Source organism: Myxocyprinus asiaticus, chromosome 48, assembly GCF_019703515.2.
Source record: "Myxocyprinus asiaticus isolate MX2 ecotype Aquarium Trade chromosome 48, UBuf_Myxa_2, whole genome shotgun sequence".
NCBI lineage: Eukaryota > Metazoa > Chordata > Actinopteri > Cypriniformes > Catostomidae > Myxocyprinus > Myxocyprinus asiaticus.
The window spans coordinates 27,363,146-27,380,059 of NC_059391.1; the positions used below are offsets into that span (position 1 = coordinate 27,363,146).

Consider the following 16,914-nt stretch of genomic DNA (forward strand, 5'->3'; position numbering starts at 1 on the left):
CGGGGCATATCGAGTCGGCTCGGCTGTTGTGGTGTCATGATCTCTGATCCAGTTTTATTGTGTATTATTTTTCTCTGAAAAAGGGTGTGGATCTGCGCAGGCTTGGAGTCAGTCACTGAAGGCCAGAGCGCCACTCCTCTCGTGCTCTATTGACTCTTTAATGTCACAGTGTATCAGTGAAACTCCGTAACAGTGCAACAGTGTAACTATACAATGTAACTGTGTTAATATAATGCCTAATGTTTCCTGTCTGTAAACCAGTGACTCTGCGTCTTTGATCACCTCTGCGTTTCCTTTGCACATCAACTCCTTTCTACACTAGTGGCCACATGGCACAAATTGAACTGCACCAGCAAAGCCTCTTGTTTCTAAATACATTTGCAAGACATACAGAGTTGACATTATTATTGCACCTTATGTTTCTAGGAACACTAAATAATTTAAGTAATTAACAAACATTATATAATCCTTAAGAGGTCAGTTATTCATATGCTTTCTAGCTGTCAGTTTGTCCAGATACTCAGGTGACATTTCACCCCACACTTCTTGTAGCACTTGCCATAGATGTGTCTGTCTTGTCTTTTTCTTTGCAATTCTTCCCATAAGGCCTGCACCCCTGAGTCTTCTCTTTACTGTTGTACATGAAACTGGTGTTGAGCGGGTAGAATTCAATGAAGCTGTCAGCTGAGGACATGTGAGGCGTCTATTTCTCAAACTAGAGACTCTGATGTACTTATCCTCTTGTTTAGTTGTACATCTGGTCTTCCACATCTCTTTCTGTCCTTGTTAGAGCCAGTTGTCCTTTGTCTTTGAAGACTGTAATGTACACCTTTGGATGAAAGCTGTTTCTTTTTTTTGCCATTTTTGACCTAATATTGACCTTAAGACATGCCAGTCTATTGCATACTGTGGCAACTCAAAAACAAACACAAAGACAATGTTAAGCTTCATTTAATGATCCAAATAGCTTTCAGCTGTGTTTGATATAATGGCAAGTGATTTTCTAGTACCAAATGATCAATTTATCATCATCATTTATCATTATCGTGATGGCTGCTGTCTAGATTTGATCAAAAATGACTTTTTTCAAATAGTGATGGTGCTGTTTTTTACATCAGTAATGTCCTGACTATACTGTGTGATCAGTTGAATGTCACTTTGGTGAATTATTATAATGTTTTATATATACCTGTATGTGTGTATATAATAGATAGATAGATATGTTCTTGTGTAAATTATAAAAAATATTAATTGTGTTTATTTCCAGTTAATTAAAATGATCCTGCAGTGTGACAAATGTAAGTTTCTTTTAAATCGTTTATATCTCTTGCTGCATCTCAATTGAAATAGGCTGTTAAATGTATTCAATAATTAGAAAAGCTGCTGTTGAAATATAAAACACTGCAGGATACCACTGTCTTGATTATCAAAATTTCAAGTTAAACTACCTACAAATATATGAATCCAAGTTTTATGACATTTCTGACTATTGGAATGTACCTCGACTAATGATTTATTGAACGTTATATGTTGTAGTAATGCTAATGAAAGTTATTATAAAGTGTTACATGACATTGCAGGTGTACCTGCTCCTTTGATATGCAGACACAAGGCTTGCATTTGCTCTGCTGTAACATTGCAGTGACTTTGGAGTCTGACATATTTTTGTCTTTTCATTGTCTGAGTGGTTTTGATGTCATTTTCATCTATTTACTCCACCATTAACAGCAAAATATTGAATTGTGGACAAAGCAAACATTCCTCAGAGAATGATTCCTTGTGTTTTGTACTTTTACTTGTGATTTGTTATTATAACCCCCTAAGACGGTCTATAGGGAAACTAGATTTGATTGACATGGCTTCTTTGTTGACATCTGTGTTGCTATTTTATTGGAGATATGGAAGCTATGTAGATCTCACGTGGATGTGGCAGCATGGTATTTACCTAAAGTGTTAATATGCCAGTTGTACCGTAGTTTGATTTGCTGATAAGGAATCTGTAGGAAAAGGTTTAGATATGCGAGCAGAGGTTGAAGGACACGTGATATTTGTATCGGTTTTATTCTCTGAGATCTGATTCAGATTATCAATGTAAACTTGCATGGAATTCTTCAAAAGTATATTTTAAATCAATTTTAGAGAGTCCCTGTCTTCAAGTGTTACACTTGAATTAAACTCTGTAGGGTAATGTTGATTTTATAACCTTATTAACCCACATTCACATGCAAAAGGAGAAAATCTGCAGGGTTTCTCATAGAGGATTCAATCGTCTCTTTCTCTTGTTTGAAGTCTGTGGGAATAAGAGCAGGTGTGTAATGGGCAAAGACACCGTTAAACTCAGTTATTGGTTATTTTAATATACTCTTTGATATTTTATGATTATATATTATATATTTTGAGAGTGCAACAGTGCCTGACCATTTTTTTCAGCCATCATGGTTCCAGAAGGATTTTTGCCATTAATTTTTCCCATGCGGATTTCATAAAATCCTTGAACCAACAACATTACAGACTTGTAATGTTACACTTGTACGACAATCAGACAAAGTTAACCACAGACCTCACTGTACTCATATCGTGAAAACCTTCTATTCTAAAAACCTATTGAAAGAAATTCCTGAGGGAACCTACGGCTTTAAAATGCTGTTCTCTATCAGGTTGCATTTTTTTTTTTCTGTGTTTTTTTTTGTTTTCTCCAGTCTACAACCTGAGCAGCTCTAGTAACTTTGAGATCAAATTTACAGCCTTTCTTTTCTGGGAAAATGGGCTAAAAGTATTGATGACATCATCTTGCACTCATGGCCGTATCCAAATCTTTGTCCATTAAAATGCTTATTGAGAATGTCCACTTTGTCTGTTAATTTTGGCTCATAATGCTTCATCAAACATTATAAATGGACCTGAGGGAAAAGATTATGATACTTTGGGTTGATATGACTCTTTTAGAGGAAGTTCATCCTGTCCATTGTGTTTTTGCACCACATTGGTTAAATATCACAGTTGTTCCCCGAGGGTCTCATTTAATGTAAGACGATTAATGAATACTGCAAACACTGATTCATATAGCAGCAGCAGAAGAGATACTGTATATCTATATGCACTTTGGACAAACTGTTTTATTATCCTGTGATCTTATCCTTATTTGACCTGAGAAAACAAATATATCTCCTGCTCTGACACAGATCCGTATCTGACTGATGTGGTTTTAAATCATAAACTAATGGACAATATTACTAGGGATGCACCGATCTGATACCTGGATCGGTATCGGCTCCGATACTGAAGATTTTAGACGGATCGGGTATCGGTCCGACGAGCCCGATCCAAATCCGTTAGTCATGTTCGTTACTGTCAAGCTCCAAAAATGACATAAAAGAACCATTAAAACACCATTAAAGCAGTTCATATGACTCGTGCATTTTATTCAAAGACACTTGAAGACGTGCGATAGCTCTGTGAATCACAAAAGGCTGTGTTTATTAAGTAAATATATAGTATGTGCAGCGCCAGCGTGTTAGTGAATGGTGCTGCTCTGTTGACACAAACTCGCACACAGGCTGGTGATGCACTCACGGCTATTTTTTTTAGCCTTCACAGCGGTGCGCAATATTTGAGCGCTACTCAAGAACAGCATCTCAGATGTAGATGCTCAATAGTTCGGTTCACTTATAATATGCATTTGGAACGGCACCGGAGGAGCATTTGACCAGAATTTGAATAAGAAGTGAATTAAACTACTGTGAACTTGCCTACAAACAGACACATACAGGACTTCCTGGAGAGTTCAGAATGTCAAAATAAAAGCGTGAGGGTTTAAAAAGTGCACGATTTAAATATATTACTGTTGTATTTAAAATTAAAATTATTCATTAATCATTATTATTGTCATCATAACAATATTTAAGTTGAATGGGTTCCAAAAAATAACTGTGTGAATGAAAAGTGGACTGATGTCTTACAACTAAACTGAACAAAAAAGAGATCTGATCTTTAAAGTCCAGATGCAAGTTCAGCTGAAGACTTGAAGACTGGAATTAATGTTAATTTTGCTGCTACATTATCCAGTAAACTAGTAAATAATAAAGTGTTTCTTAATAAACTATTCATTTATATTGAAATATTGTGTAGTTAGGGGTTTGTGTTTCTTTACATATTAAAGAGTACTCCCAGTTAGTTCCACACAATAATGTAAAGATATTCTGATTATGCAAAAAAAAACAGCACTGGTATCGGCTTGGGATCGGTATCGGCCGATACTGAGATTTCCGATCCGATATCAGAAGAGGAAAAGTGGTATCGGTGCATCCCTATTAATGACGCCACATGACACATTCATGCGTGACTTACATACGCTGCATTGGTGTGTTTTAATTGTCTGACATCATCCATACACCATCCATAAAATAAAAATAAACAATAATGTACTATTATTAATAATGTAAAATAATTAATAGTAATTTATAGTAATTATTTAATTAATATGATTAAATCTGACTTTTTTGTTTTCAACCCAATCTAATTTAAGTGTTTTGGAGGAGTCCCTGGAAAAATATTATATTAATTATTAATAATTGATAATAATTAGTAGTATTTTATAATAATTAATGTTGTAAAATGTGAACTTTTTTTAACCCTGTCTAATTGAAGTGTTTTGGAGGAGTCCATGAAATTATAATAAATAATAATCTTTTATTATGAATATTGTATATTAATTATTAGCAATTTATTATAATAATTTAATATTATTAAATCAGACCTTTTTACCCCATCTAATTTAAGTGTTTTGGAGGAGTCCATGAAATAGTAATAAATAATCATCTATTATTTATGAATAATTTTTTAACAATTAATAACAATTTATAATAATAATTTAATTAATATTATTAAATCAGACCTTTTTTTAACCCCATCAAATTTAAGTGTTTTGGTGGAGTTCATGAATTAATAATAAATAACAATATATTATAATAATAATTAAAGGTGAAATATGTAATATATTTACTGTACTAAACGATTTAGGAAACATGCTTAGTTGAAATACTGGCTTCTCCGAAAACAATGCTACGGCCAGTAGCTTTGAAATGCCCGTTCCAGGCCGGAATTTCTGTTTGTATTTTGGCCTGTGTGATCCCGCCCACTGTCCATTTCCCAATAGTATTTCGACACCCCGGGTTGCCAGATTTGAAACAAGTTAGCAGGCAAACACAGCACACTGCAGCTATGGAAGCTAGCAATACATCTAGCTAACATTGACAGAGATATAAAAAATCCACATGAGCTGGTTTATAATTTGCAAACAATAAAAACATTGCAAACGAATACATTAGCTGATCAACTTACAGCGTAAGGCTCGTCGCTTGCCACTGTCAGTTTGCTTGTTCCTGTTGCGTGTCCTCAACCTGGCAACCCATGTGAGCTTCGAGTCTGGGGAGGAGGGGGCGGGGGAGACAACTCTCTCCAATATTTGGACTGCAGTACCCATTTTAAACACTTGATGTCAATGTTACATATTGCTCCTTTAATATTATGTCATATCACATAAGTAATTGTTTAATGTGATTTAGTAAATTATTATTATTGAAAAATATTGTTCATTAATACTAATAATACATAAATATGTGTCTCCATCTCTTTCAGGATCCTTCTGTGACTCAGGTGACTAATTCTGGAATTGATCGCATTGAACATTTCAGTCCGTTCCCTGATGGCAACTCTGTAAGTATAACAGACACAACAGCTCTGTATTGAAAGCATCATCTACCCAGCGTTTATTGGCTATTTGGCTCATCCAGTCAGAATTTAGACCCAAAATGATTGCTTTTATAAATAATTTTAGCCCATGATTTACATGAAGATTAAGAAATGTTGCAGGAACTGGTTCACTTAGTTCACTGTTGTAGCACAATGATATAAACATTTTAGGTTCAGTCTGAAGTAATGTAATGTTTTAATGTCGTGTTATTTTCATGATGTGTTTCTCTACAGGGAACCACCATCCCAGCTTCAACCACTCCATCTCAATCTGCTGTACTGCAGCCATCAGCTGACCCCAGTCCACAGGTCTGATCACACACATACACGCACCCAAAAATGAATCAAACCCATTTGACTTTCTTTCTTCTGTGGAACACAGCCATTTCATGGCTGCTTTTTTCCATATTCTGGATAAGAACAGAGAATGGGGCTGTGAAATATTTGTCCAAAATGACAAAAAAAAAAAACACCCTCAAAGTGGTCCAAATGACTCGTGCAATGTATTGCAAGTCTTCTGAAGCCATACGATAGATTTGTCATTATGAACTGATAATCTTGAAAGTCGTACAGACTATCCTTGGCGGGTTCATGTTAGAGCTCTGATTCGTAAACAAATCATTCTTTTCAGTGTTTTCTGTTTGTTGTGGCAGGGTGAGCAAGAGACACACACTGTGGGTGTGGCGTCAAGCTTCGGAGAGGCATTTATTGGAAACAATAATAAACGTAAAAATGTCCAAAAGGGGTAATAAAGTGTCCAAGGGGGAATCTGGCATCCTCGCGGTGAACGGGGCTCCATGAAAGGGGTGGGGTAGTGTTCATAGGAAAGCCCAGGCGCGGGCTGGGTCAGTCGGCCGCTCACGCTCCCCTCCAAAGTCCACGGCGTGTGGGGCGGCGGCGTCACTGGCGGGCTGTCTTACCAGGCCCACGGCAAGCGTGAGGAGAAGGCGGCCCGGCATCTAGCCCGTCGGCGGCAATGTGAGCAGTTCACCACCGGCGACTCATTACGGCACCCAGGGGTCCGAAGAACGGGTCCGGCAGCGCGTCCACTCATCCGATCCCTCCCAGCTCTGGTCCTGGCCGTGCGAGGATGCCAGTGTGTGCACACATGGAGATTTGAAGCCGGGTCCCCAAGAAGAGGTGCGCACTGCGTTTTAAAGACAGCGGTGATGAAGCATTATCCCCATCAGGTGTGCTTCATTCACCGCTGACCAAATGAGGCTTATTAATTATGCACCTCTTCTCGCTCTCCTGCCAAACTCCCGTTGTGAGACTGGATGAAGGGCGGCCCTAAGAGGCGGGGCGACGATGATGAGCCAGAGGGGTGGATCATTCCGCCACATCGTCCAGTTCACAGAACAGTTGAATGATTTGTTCCCGAATCGAACTGATCTGGTTCTTGAATTCAACTCATTGATTCAGTGATCCGGTCTCAGCTGTTAACAGTAAACAAAGCATTTATGCATACATTTCAGTCTGGTCCTTAAAAGTTATCATATGGCTTTAGAATGCTTGGAATATAATACACAAATCATATGAACTACTTTTATGATGCTTTTTTTTTTTTTTTGACATTTTGAAACTTGACAGCCCCAGTCACCATTCACATTCATTGTATGAAAAAGAGCAGCCAGGACATTCTTCAAAAACTCACCTTTTGTCTTCCATAGAAGAAAGTAATTTTTATGTGAACTATACCTTTAAAATGTTTTTATCAGACCTGTGTCTGTCTGCGCAGGCTACAGCTGCAGCTGCGCAAGCAAATCTGATCAGACAGCAGGAGGAGCTGGAGAGGAAAGCAGCCGAACTAGATCGACGAGAACAAGAACTACAGAACAGAGGAGCTCCTACAGGTAACACACACACACACACACACACTGAGGGTGTGTTCTCAATGGCATTCAAACATTTCTATTACCTATCAGATATCACTGAAATATTGCAAACTGAAGTATGCAAACATTTGCACACAAAATGTTATTAAAAATGTAAATTGAATGTATTTATTACCGAGATGATAACTAACCCAAACATACTACTGTTTGAATCGTTGATCGTTATACACTACATATTGTTTCACATACTATTTTTAAAAATATTATGTAGAGAGAACTGGGTAGCTCAGGGAGCATTGACACTGACTACCACCCCTGGAGTCGCGAGTTTGAATCTCAGGGTGTGCTGAGTGACTCCAGCCAGGTCTTCTAAGCAACCAAATTGGCCCGGTTGCTAGGGAGGGTAGAGTCACATGGGGTAACCTCCTCGTGGTCGCTATAATGTGGTTCTCGCTCACGGTGGGGTGCGTGGTGAGTTGTGCGTGGATGCCGCGGAGATTAGTGTGAAGCCTCCACACGCGCTATGTCTCCGCGGTAACGCGCTCAACAACACACGTGATAAGATACGCGGATTGACGGTCTCAGATGTGGAAGCAACTGGGATTCGTCCTCCACCACCCGGATTGAGGCGAGTCACTACGCCACCACGAGGACTTAGGGCATTCCAAATTGGGGAGAAACAAAATACACATCTACACTGCTGCAGTTGCATAAATCAATGCAGAAGTGATGCATTACAGAATCTTTTTGTTAATTGCTTGTTCCTGTTAAGGATTGTGGGAGTTGTGATACAGATGTCTGTTTTACCTCTCCTCAGGCAAACAGAACAACTGGCCTCCTCTACCCAAAATGTTTCCCATCAAGCCGTGCTTCTACCAGGACTTCTCCGAGGAGATCCCACCAGAGCATCAGAGACTCTGCAAAATGATCTATTACCTATGGATGTGTGAGTTTAAGAGGCCTCGTCGACTTTCAGACATGCAAAAAATATATGTCTTTATATTCTGGGTTCAATAAAAGTTAAGCTCATTCGACAGCATTTGTGGTGTAATGTTGACTACCACAAAAAATAATTTAGACTCCTTAGACTTCTTTAAAAAAAGCAGAAATGGAGGTTACAGTGAGGCACTTACAATGGAAGTCAATGGGGTCAGTTTTTGGAGGATTTAAAGGCAAAAATGTGAAGCTTATAATTTTATAAAAGCACTTACATTAATTCTTCTGTTACAGCTTATGTATTATTTGAGTGGTAAAGTTGTTTAAATTGTAAATTTTACATTTTAGGGTTTTAAGGGTTTGTTGACATTACATCGTCGTGGCAACAAAGTTGTAAACTTGGAAATAACTTTACACAGAAAAGGTTAGTAAGTGATTTTATGACACTAAAATCATGTTAACACACACATTATTTACATCTTGTGGCTATACTTTTGAAACAGTGAGTATTTTAATGTTTACTGACTGGCCCCATTGACTTCCATTGTAAGTGTCTCACTGTAACCTCGATTTTTGCTTTTTTTTTTTTTTTAAAGAAAAAGAGGGGAAAGTAAAAATGTATTTTTGTGGTAATCAACATTATGTCACAAATGCTGTCGATAGAGCTTTACTTGTATTGAACCCAGAATATTCCTTTAATATTTTTTACACTGTGACATTATGACAGTTATGCACATTTTACCGCCCAGTCTCATTACTGCAACACGAAACAAAAATGGTCATGATGATATTCCCATTACCGCAATGTAGGAAAAAATTTATTATTTAAATTAAGTAGGTATGCATCACTGTAGTACTCCCTTCAAATTCATTGTACAACAGCATCTTTTTTTAATGGTAATACCGTAAAAAAAAGAGACTGTTATGGTAATGCGAATCATCATTGAAAACATTGAGAATAGTAAAAGTAAAACTTCCAGACCTGTTATGGTAATGAGAATTTGGGGGTAATATGTGCTTACGTGTCCTGAAATAATGCCACAATTCAAAAAATCATAATGGTCCTAAATTTGGGCTTTATTTTCTTTATACAAAAAATGAATTCATGTTTTTTTGCATCGATTTGGGGGTTAAATGTGACCAGGACATTTTCTCAACAGATTTCGTGAGATTATTATTATTATTTATTTATTTCTTTTTTCCCTCCCATTTTTCACCCCAATTTGGAATGCCCAATTCCCAATGCGCTCTAAGTCCTCGTGGTGGCGTAGTGACTCGCCTCAATCCGGGTGGTGGAGGATGAATCTCAGTTGCCTCCACATCTGAGACCATCAATCCGCGCTTGTTGAGCGCGTTACCACAGAGATGTAGCGTGTGGAGGCTTCACGCTATTCTCCGCGGCATCCACGTACAACTCACCACACGCCCCACCGAGAGCGAGAACCACATTATAGCAACCACGAGGAGGTTACCCCATGTGACTCTACCCTCCCTAGCAACTGGGCCAATTTGGTTGCTTAGGAGACCTGGCTGGAGTCACTCAGCACACCCTGGATTCAAACTCGCAACTCCAGGGGTGACAGTCAGCGTCAATACTCGCTGAGCTACCCAGGCCCCTGAGATTACTTTTTTAAAATATTTTTCTCATTGAATATAAAAATCTATGATTTATATACAGTTTCCCTTTGAAATATATTAGATTATGGAAGTAAAATGGATTGGGAATGTTTGGTAATGCATTCTGTAATTTTACACACCAGGATTTCATTGGATCCGACATGTGAGGCTGTGATATTATTGGTTAATATTATTTGCCCCGTCCACATGGGCTTTGTTACATTAGCAGAACAGAAGAGTCATTTCTGAGTTGGAGAAGAAAAAAAAAAAACCTTTGAATATTCTTTATGACTTTAATATGTCTTTGGGAACATGTAGCCTACTTAGAAAGTCAATCGTCAATTTTGATTTCATGTTTCATGCACTACCTTTGTGTCATTTGTTGCTCTTGTTTGACGTGAGGTTTATATATTATATTCTGTGTCTCTGTCTGTGTTTAGGGCATTGTGTGACGCTGTTCCTGAATGTTCTGGCGTGTTTGGCGGATTTCACCACTAATGCAGAAGCAGGGGTGGACTTTGGCCTCTCCATCCTCTGGTTCATTCTGTTCACCCCCTGCTCGTTCCTCTGTTGGTACAGACCTGTCTATAAAGCCTTCAGGTGAGTCTCTCTTCTGGAACACAAGTTAGTATGTACTCTAGGCAGGGTTGCCTTTTTAATCACATGCCACAGGAAGTTGAATTGGAATGACGGGAAGAGTTGCAATTGAAAGAAATTCTACAGAATTGTCTTCAACGCAACAAAGTTTGTATTGCAGTAACTCAATATCATAGCTAATTTTTATGTATGTGTGATATGGCTGTATATGTATTGTTTATATGTATGTATGCATGCACATTAGAGATAGACCGATATATCAGTTTTACCACTTAATCGGTGCCGATAGTTTCTTCATTTCAAAATAAAAGTCTTCAGTGTATTTCGGGCTTGTTTTTGTTTTATGCACCAAATCTTCATTTTTTTTAATGGTTATTTTATGGGGATTTTGGATGAACAATAAACTGCTTCTGAGATTTTATTCATTTAGGACTCATTCTTTGTGCCCGTCATATTAAGGAAAGAATTGGATTTTTTTTTACATTCTAAAAATAGATTTTAAAAAGTATTGCCCATCGTTTATCGGCCTTTCTCACTACTGCAGTTATCCGTATCGGTCGATCTCTAATTCACATGTGGATATGAACTTTTTCTTTATTTATGTTCGTTTTGTCTTATTGAAGAAACAGGAATATTACTATTCGAATATCTAATTAAAAAAAGATACTTTCGAATTTTGTTGCATACTGTATGTTTTTCTATCAAATCTGCATCACCGTCATTCTTATATTCTGTGTGCAATAAAAAGAAAAAAAAATTACATTACATTTATGACCTAATATAAAAAAATATATATATTGTTTTTTCAATTAATTAGACATATTTCTCTAAAAAATTTAAATATTATAATTTTGCCATAGAGCACAACTGCATGTCCACCAAATTATTTTCTGATAACTTCATATTATTATTTTAAATTAATACGATTTATAAAAAAATGAAAAAAGATAGACAAATTTGGGATAAATTAGAGCATTTTGGGAACTACATTGTTCTTCCAACAAAATCCATGAAATGAAAGTACATTAATTAAATACAATAAAATACATAATATTTAATTAAACTATTTTAATTAATGTAATAAATTAAATCTAATTTAATAATTTTCCGCTGGTGGCATTTCCGACATTTAATGTTTCTGGAGATTCCTCTGAAATCATAATGTTCTGTATGATAATGTATTTATGCGTGATTCGCATAATAATAAAAAATAAAATGTATTATTAACATCTACACTGAATGATGTGTTTTGATTTCGGTCACAATTCATGAAGAGTGCTCGATATGATCATGTCAATGAAATGATTGTTTGTTCTTTTTCAGGTCTGATAGTTCCGTCAATTTCTTTTTCTTTTTCTTTATTTTCTTCGCTCAAATCGCCGTGTCTGTCATTCAGTGTGTGGGCATCCCTCGATGGGGGAACAGGTGAGCATTATAACACAGACATCAGTCAGTATGTCTGATTTCTGCAGTTTTTTCACATTTCATTACAGCTACATCTTCCTTTCCCCACTACTAATATTAAGACCTAACTCAGTCAGTTCTTATATTCAAACTTAAAGGGATAGTTCACCCAAAAATGAAAATTCTCTCATCATTTACACGCCCTCATGCCATCCCAGATGTGTTTGACTTTCTTTCTTCTGCAGAACACAAATGAAGATTTTTAGAAGAATATCTCCGCTCTGTTGGGCCATACAATGCAAGTGAATGGTGACCAGAACTTTGAAGCTCCAAAAAAACACAAAGGCAGCATAAAAAATATTCCATACGACTTGATCTGTTTCTCATCCACACCTATCATATCACGTCAGAAGACATGGATTAAACCACTGGAGTCTTATGGATTACTTTTATGCTGCCTTTATGTGCTTTTTGGAGCTGGTCACCATTCACTTGCATTGTATGGATCTACAGAGCTGAGATATTCTTCTAAAAATCTTTGTTTGTGTTCTGCAGAAGAAATAAAGTCATACACTTCTGGGATGGCATGAGGGTGAGTAAATGATGAGAGAATTTTCATTTTTGGTTGATCTATCCCTTTAAAATTAATTTAAAATCAGCAGTCATATTCAAGAACCCCTGCTTCAATTTTTCTTACTACTCATAATCATAAACTAAATCATCTAGAGTGAGTGTTTGTGTGTTTTCTCTGTGACAGATGGCTTTCTTACGCTAAGTTCTCTCTTCTCTCTCTTTAACGAGTCTCTCTTCCTGCACTAACGGTTGTCTGCTGCTGGACTTCCTTTAATACTCTTGCTTCCTGTTTAAAGTATGTCCTCTTTCACTTTAAACCCCCTTTCTTTCTTTATATTTTCCCTTTTGAAGCAGGTGATGCCTACCTTTCCTGATATACACACATTACTCAAATATTCCAGGTTAAATAAAACTTAAATTGAATGGACTGCATCTGTGCATATATTGTCAATTACCAAAGAAAATAATTGCTAAAATAATTACAAACAAAAAAGTAATGCACTTAGTCACTATTTTAAAATGCCTTTTAAGTAACACTTCATTTAGAAGCATATTTGAACATGGTTTAATGGCGATCTCTTTACTCACAGCGGCTGGATTGCCGCTATAAACGCAATTGGCTCAAATAAAGCAGTTGGCGCCATTATGATGGTGGTGGCGGCATTCTTCACTGTGTGTGCTGTGATGTCTGTTGTCTTACTCAAAATGGTAAGTAACTCTAATGCAAATGCATTTATCACTTTGTGATTTTTATTTTTTTATTTTTTAGTTTGTGTTAACTATTGAGTTAACTAATGTTAACAAAGAACATCACTTTTATAGCTTGTATTAATCTTGGTTCAAGTTAATTTCTACATATACTAATAGTTGTTTTTTTACATTTAAAATTTATATATGTTGACATTAGTTAATGCAATTTCAAATAACATGAATAAATAATGATAATAAATGCTGTAAAATGTAATTGTTAGTTCAAAACAACTAATTCATTAACTAAAGTTAATGAATAGAAGCTTATTGTAAAGTGTTGCCATTTTTGGTAACTATATACTAGTTAACATATAATAACAATGAACGAAGTGAAATCAATGAATGAAGTTTTTACAGCACTTATATTGGTTATTGTTCATTTCAACATTAAAAGTTTGCATTTTTGATAACACTGCAGTAAGGTTGTATTTGATAACGTTAGTTAACTACATTAGTCAACTTTAAGTAACAATGAACATTTACATCACTCATTAATATTGGTTAATGTTAATTTCTACATATAATATTTAATTTTACATAAAATGTTTTATACATTAACATTGTAAAGTTAACATTAAGTAACAATTTTTTTATATTAAAATGTGCATGCATCTGATTGAGTTAATGAATTATGACATTTAACAATTATTATTAACAAAAAATAGTATGATAACTGAACAGATCAGTGCACATTATAAATGCAGATGAACAGTTAATTGTTATTCATGCTATGTTAACTAATGTTAACAAATAGAACCTTATTGTAATGTTACTTTAATTTTTTTAAATAAACAATTATTAATTTAAAATTCTTTATTTTTAATTTAATTTATTAAAATAAATTATTATAATAATTTAAAAAATCATTTTAGGTCACTTAATCTGCGAGTCAGTATTAGGCCCAAGGGAGATCAGGCTTCAGTTTGTTTTTTTTAAAACTGATTTTGGGTGAAATTATTTTAGAATCAAATTAGAGACCGATATCTTTAACTGGTATTTACACGTTTCCACTTAATCGGTTATCGGTTCTTTAATATCAGGTTTACCAATAAAGTTGGACACAAAAGGCTTTGCATTTTATTTATTTATTTATTTCTCCCTTTTCTCCCCAATTTGGAACGCCCAATTCCCAATAAGTCCTCGATCTGGGTGGCGGAGGACGAATCTCAATTGCCTCTACGTCTGAGACCGTCAATCCGCGCATCTTATCACGTGGCTTGTTGAGCGCATTGCCGCGGAGACATAGTGCGTGTGGAGGCTTCACGCTATTCTCTGCGGCATCTACGCACAACTCACCACGCGCCCCACCGAGAATGAGAACCACATTATAGTGACCATGAGGAGGTTACCCCATGTGACTCTACTCTCCCTAGCAACCGGGCCAATTTGGTTGCTTAGGAGACATGACTGGAGTCACTCAGCACACCCTGGATTCGAACTCGCGACTCCAGGGGTGGTAGTCAGCGTCTTTACTCGTTGAGCTACCCAGGCCCCTGTTTTAAATATTAATAAGAATCAATAAGGGTCTTTGAACAAGTTTATATTGCAACTAAAACTAGTCAAATTAATTATTTGTTGACTGGGCGCAATATTAGTTTTGTAAAACAGTTCACCAGAGGTTAAAAATATTAAGTTGTGGGTGGCCTGTGTAGCTCAGTGGTAAAATACGCTGGCTACCACCCCTGGAGTTCGCTAGCTCGCTAGTTTGAATCCCAGGACGTGCTGAGTGACTCCAGCCAGGTCTCCTAAGCAACTAAATTGGCCCGGTTGCTAGGGAGGTTAGAGTCACATTGGGTAACCTCCTCGTGGTTGCTATAATGTGGTTCTCACTCTCGGTGGGGCGCGTGGTGAGTTGTGCGTGGATGCCGCAGAGAATAGCGTGTGGAGGCTTCACGTCTTCATGTCTCAGAGGTAACGCGCTCAATAAGCCACGTGATAAGATGCGTGGATTGTGCGAGTGCATCTGCTGTGTGCATTTTTAATTTCATTTTTATTTTATTTGTTACTAGTAGCACCTAATAAACATGCAAAAAAATAAATAAAGTGTAGATCAAATAGTTTTCCTAAAAATATATGTCCTCATATGGGGACAGCAGGACTAAGTTGTGAAATTTTAAATAATAACCTCCTTGTGGTCACTATAATGTGGGGCATTCTCAATGGGGCACGTGGTGAGTTGAGCGTGGTTGCCATGGTGGATGGCGTGAAGCCTCCACACGCGCTATGTCTCCGTGGCAACGCGCTCAACAAGCCACGTGATAAGATGCACAGATTGATGGTCTCGGACGCGGTGGCAACTGGGATTCGTCCTCCGCCACCCAGACTGAGGCGAGTCACTACGCCACCACGAGGACTTAAAAGCACATTGGGAATTGGGCATTCCAAAGCGGGAGAAATAGTGGAAAAATCCCACCCCCCGCCAAAAAAGTTGTCATGTTATGTGCCTAAACGCAGAAATAAAATAAGAATTAAAATTCAGTTATGCATATCTATTATCAGACACTTAAACACAAAAATAATCAGTATCGTATTGGTCATTAAAAAACAATATTGGTCGATCTCTAAATAAAATGGGTTTAAATATGGTAAACAGAATTGAGAGTACTACTCTTTTATTATCTTATTCTGCAAAATATTCAATAAATTAACATGCAAATGGTGGAAAATGTTCTACATGTTGAACTTGAATTTAACCTTTGTGGAAATCTGTAGCCGTAGATTCAATGCAGGTCTGTTAGTATGCATTTTAAAACCTCATCAGTATCAGTCTGTGGATAAAGACTGTTCTGAGAGCCATATCACTGGTGTTTATTTCCAGGTTCATTCTCACTACCGTCACACCGGTGCCAGCTTCCAGAAGGCACAGCAGGAATTCTCCCAGGGCGTCCTCACAAACCGCACCTTCCAGAGTGCTGCAGCCAATGCGGCCGCCACCGCCACCCAGAGGAACTAGACCCAGAAAGCACCACCAGAATCCCACATCTCCTCCGTACAGCCTCCTCTCCATCGTCCTGGTGGTCCACACGGAACCCAAAGCCCAGCTACGATCCCCAACGTTGCCCTTGTTCACCTGCTTTGGTTCTTGGTCTTAATTTGGCCTTTGGACTACTGAGGCGCTAGTTTTCAAATATTTGTGGTTCTTTTATTTTTTTTTGGAAACAGAAGGGATGAAGTTGAAATGTGTTTGTATATTTATATGTACGCAGTAATGGTTTCCTGTATACTTTTTTGAGCTTGGTTACGCTGTATATAAAGTCATAGTCCATGGTGGTACAGGAGCAATTGATGTCCTTAAAAAATGACCATGAGGGATATTAAACCCTTTGCAATTCCCTTGATAATGAAGTCTATGTTTAAATGCATGTTTAAGTAAAGGTTTAGATGTTGATTGCAATTCTGCTATAATATAATTACTAAAGGTTCATTTGTTTATATTGGATTTGTTTCATGC

The 16,914-nt window shown here is 37.1% G+C and overlaps 1 protein-coding gene across 1 annotated transcript in view; it reads left to right on the forward strand.

The window, feature by feature from the left end:
- The window catches only part of LOC127437658 (secretory carrier-associated membrane protein 2-like), a 17,153-nt gene extending 258 nt beyond the window's left edge, over positions 1-16,895 (forward strand). The window contains exons 2-9 of the mRNA XM_051692717.1: positions 5,638-5,715; positions 5,986-6,060; positions 7,490-7,604; positions 8,404-8,532; positions 10,580-10,739; positions 12,060-12,161; positions 13,304-13,421; positions 16,282-16,895. Of these exons, the coding sequence (XP_051548677.1) occupies positions 5,638-5,715; positions 5,986-6,060; positions 7,490-7,604; positions 8,404-8,532; positions 10,580-10,739; positions 12,060-12,161; positions 13,304-13,421; positions 16,282-16,416 (912 nt within the window). The 3' untranslated portion in view covers positions 16,417-16,895. The remainder of the gene's footprint in view (positions 1-5,637; positions 5,716-5,985; positions 6,061-7,489; positions 7,605-8,403; positions 8,533-10,579; positions 10,740-12,059; positions 12,162-13,303; positions 13,422-16,281) is intronic.
- Positions 16,896-16,914: the final 19 nt, after the last annotated feature.